We start from the raw sequence: 3,063 nt of genomic DNA, 5'->3' as shown, positions 1-3,063 counted from the left end.
TCCCTTGTCATGCTTGGAAGTTTCCCAGATCTGTTCCCTTAGCCCAGGCTCTCACCAGGCCCTAAATCAGCAGCCCATGTGCATTTGAGCACCACCCCAAGGTATGTGCTTTTTTCCTATCCTCTTCCAAGGCTTGAGGTAGCAGGTTCCTCCAGGCCATGGTGGCTCAGAGCACTTTTCTCTCTGATCAGGCACTTTGGAGCTCTTTGGAGCCACTGTGTCCCTTTGTGCCCCCAGGCTCGTTCTGCAGGTGCTGAGCATGGCACTTCTTGTCTTACCCCGGAGTTGGAATTGCACTGAAAAGATGGTTCCATGTGAACAAAGGTAATTTTATTTCAACAAATATCAATCAACTAAATCAACTCCAGTGTGTGTGTGTGCACAGAGGAGATGAGTGTGGTCAGAACAGAGAAGGGTTTTGACCCTGAGGCTGCCTTTGGAACAGCAGGCATTGCCCCAGCAGGAAATGGTTGTGGTGCACTGCAGCCTGCCCTGGATCCTGCCTGGTTCTGCTGCTCAAGGAGCACTTTTCATTGCCTTTACACGCATATTGTAATCGATCCAATCATAGAAGTACTGAGTGGAGCTGTAGACTCCAGGCTGCATTGCTCTGGCACAGCCTTTCCCCCAGCTGGTCACTCCGATGACCCACCAGAAGTCAGCGTTGTTGTCCTGGCACATGAGAGGACCACCGCTGTCACCCTGCAGCAGAGCACAGAGGATTAAGGTGGTGTTGGTGGCACCTGCCAGCACTGGGGCTGTCTCCTTCTCTCTCACAGCCCCTGCCAGAGCTTTATTCTGGGCAGAGAAAAGTTCTGCTCAGAGGCTGGAGCCTCAAGAAGCTTGGCTCTGAATGAGTTGGGTTCTTGTAGGGTAGGGCTCTCTCTATCCTATCTGCAAAGGACTCCTGGATGTGCAGAAGATGGAACTTTGGCACCTGGACCTCTTCACTGCCAAGAGCACTAGCTGGCCTTTCTGGGCTTTCTGGCACAAGGGGAGGCCTGGGCAGGCAGGTGTGGATGGGCAGTGTGTGGGAAGCCCCCACAGCAGTCAGGGGGAGCTGGGGCTGGGAGGGTGAGTGAGTGGCCAGGCAAAGCAGGCCCTGGGCTGTGTTGGGGTGGTGCTTCCCTGGCTGCTGGTGCTGCTGGGGGCTGAGTGGCTCGTGGCATGTTCCTACCTGGCAGGTGTCGATGCCGCCCTGTGGGTATCCAGCACACACCTGGTGGGTGTAGATTGCCCCTGCATACCAGTCACTGCTGTTGCAGACCTGGAGATTGATGAGCTGGACCTTGGCCTCCTGGAGGCGATCAGGTGGATCTTGAGCTGTGAGCAGAGAAAGGAATAAGCCTCTGGCAGCTCCATGCCAGTTTGCTCATCTCTCAGGGGGATATCCCTTTCCCTAGGGTTTGGCTTTGCCTCTGCAGACACACTGGAGTGCTGTGACCCTGCTTCCTGCCTCTGGGGAGCAGGCCAGGACCATTTCTCCAGACGTGTACATCCTGCAGCCTGGCTTTGGTCTCTGCTGTGGGGAAGCCCAAACCTTCTCCTCAGTGGCCTGAGCTGCCCAAGGTGTTGTTCTTGGTACTCACATCTTGCAGCAGTGGCACCCCAGCCAGCCACCCAGCAGTTGATGAGCTCTGAGACTCTTAGGGTGGGTTCAGCCACACAGGCCAGCTGGATGTAGGAGCTGCACTGGACAGGATGGTCCAGTTGCATCAGGGCAATGTCGTAGCTGTAGTCGATAGGGTTGTAGTACTGGTGTAGCACCACCTGCTTGACACTGCGCACTGCAGCCCCAGGGCCCGGCTGAGTGAACTGGGTGGCCCCAATCACCACGGAGACCAAGCTGGCATTACTGGAAAGGAGATGGAGAGAGGGCTGAGAGAGCAGCCCAGCAGTTGCTGGACCTCATCTTGGAAAGGCATAGAGGGAACAGTGTTCTGGCAGGTGTGAGTGCCCTCGTACATCTTAGGCTGGGGGAATGTCAAGCTGGAGGCTGCTAGGAAGCCTTGGCATGAGCCCAGGCTTCTCCTGAGCACTGTGGCAGCCTGGCTGCCTGAGAGGAAAAGGCATGGGAGTAGCAGGTGGTGCTGCTGGCAGGGCACCTGCTGGTGTTGTGGACATGTCCCCATTCCCTGCTCCTCCTTACCTCATACCATCAAAGCAGTGGGCTGCTGTGAGGACCCAGTCTGGACTGATGAGGGACCCTCCACACAGATGTCCCAGGCCTCCTATCCATGGGTGCTGGATGCTGACGAGCCAGGGCCAAGCTGCTTCTGTGGCACTGGCACCACCCACAACACGTGTCATGCCATAATCATAAGCTACATTGCCGTAAGAATAAGTCATGGGGCTATATACATATTGCGGAGGTCGGAGTCCGCAGGTCCCTCTGCAAGCAGAAAGTAATTTCCATGCTGCTTCATGGCCTGCTGTGGCTCAGGCTGAAGCTCAGCCCTCTGCCCTCCCCACAAGGGCTTGCACGCACAACAGGCCAGAGAAGCCCATGGGGTGTGTGTGTCCGTGCCAGCACCTGGCTGCTGGCAAGGAACTGAGGCTTCCCATGGTGGGTGGGAAGCTGTGGCCTGGCCATGGGGGGCAGGCACGTCCCCTCCAGGGAAGGCCGCAAGTGTTGCCATGGCTCCTTCCCTGGGCCTGGGGCCACTTACCCGCAGTTGTCCCATGTCCCGTGTGCCAGCCCAGCCACGGTCAGCTGGACGAGGAGGCCGAGCCAATTCATGGCTGCCAGAGGCACGTGTCAGCTGCAAGCACTGAGAGCTCCGTGCAGCAGCACAGTCACAGCCGCACTGCCCGCAGCAGCTGCACTGCCCGTGGTGCCCTTGGTCCTGGGGCTGATGTCACAGAGGGGTGGGTTCCATGTTCTGAGCACTGCGGGGTTCTGTGGCACAGGGCCCACTGGGGGAGGGGCAACGTGGAATCAGTGAGCCATGGAATGGTTTGGGCTGTAAGGGACTTTGGTGATCATCTAGCTCTGACCCTCTTGCCTTGGGCATTGAGGGATTGCTTGCACTAGATCTGGTTGTTCAGAGCCTGGCCCCAAAG

The 3,063-nt window shown here is 57.4% G+C and overlaps 1 protein-coding gene across 1 annotated transcript; it reads right to left on the bottom strand.

Annotated features, from left to right (window-relative positions):
• Positions 1-516: 516 nt before the first annotated feature.
• Positions 517-2,740, bottom strand: LOC129117912 (acrosin-like). Its single transcript, XM_054628889.2, has 5 exons — positions 2,670-2,740; positions 2,150-2,392; positions 1,590-1,855; positions 1,178-1,323; positions 517-702 (listed from the first exon to the last, which is right to left on the bottom strand). The coding sequence occupies exons 1-5, from the start codon at positions 2,738-2,740 to the stop codon at positions 517-519; spliced, it is 912 nt and encodes a 303-aa protein (XP_054484864.2).
• Between the last annotated feature and the right edge of the window lie 323 nt (positions 2,741-3,063).

This window comes from Agelaius phoeniceus, chromosome 3, assembly GCF_051311805.1.
Source record: "Agelaius phoeniceus isolate bAgePho1 chromosome 3, bAgePho1.hap1, whole genome shotgun sequence".
Taxonomy (NCBI): domain Eukaryota; kingdom Metazoa; phylum Chordata; class Aves; order Passeriformes; family Icteridae; genus Agelaius; species Agelaius phoeniceus.
This window is presented reverse-complemented; position numbering and strand designations above follow the sequence as displayed.

Excerpts from the sequence above, each read along its gene's own strand:
- LOC129117912 (XM_054628889.2), bottom strand. The coding sequence starts at position 2,740 with ATGAATTGGCTCGGCCTCCTCGTCCAGCTGACCGTGGCTGGGCTGGCA. Across the intron at positions 1,324-1,589 it reads GGGTGCCACTGCTGCAAGAT|CTCAAGATCCACCTGATCGC; the intron begins GTGAGTACCAAG and ends CTCTGCTCACAG. Across the intron at positions 703-1,177 it reads GCGGCATCGACACCTGCCAG|GGTGACAGCGGTGGTCCTCT; the intron begins GTAGGAACATGC and ends GCTCTGCTGCAG.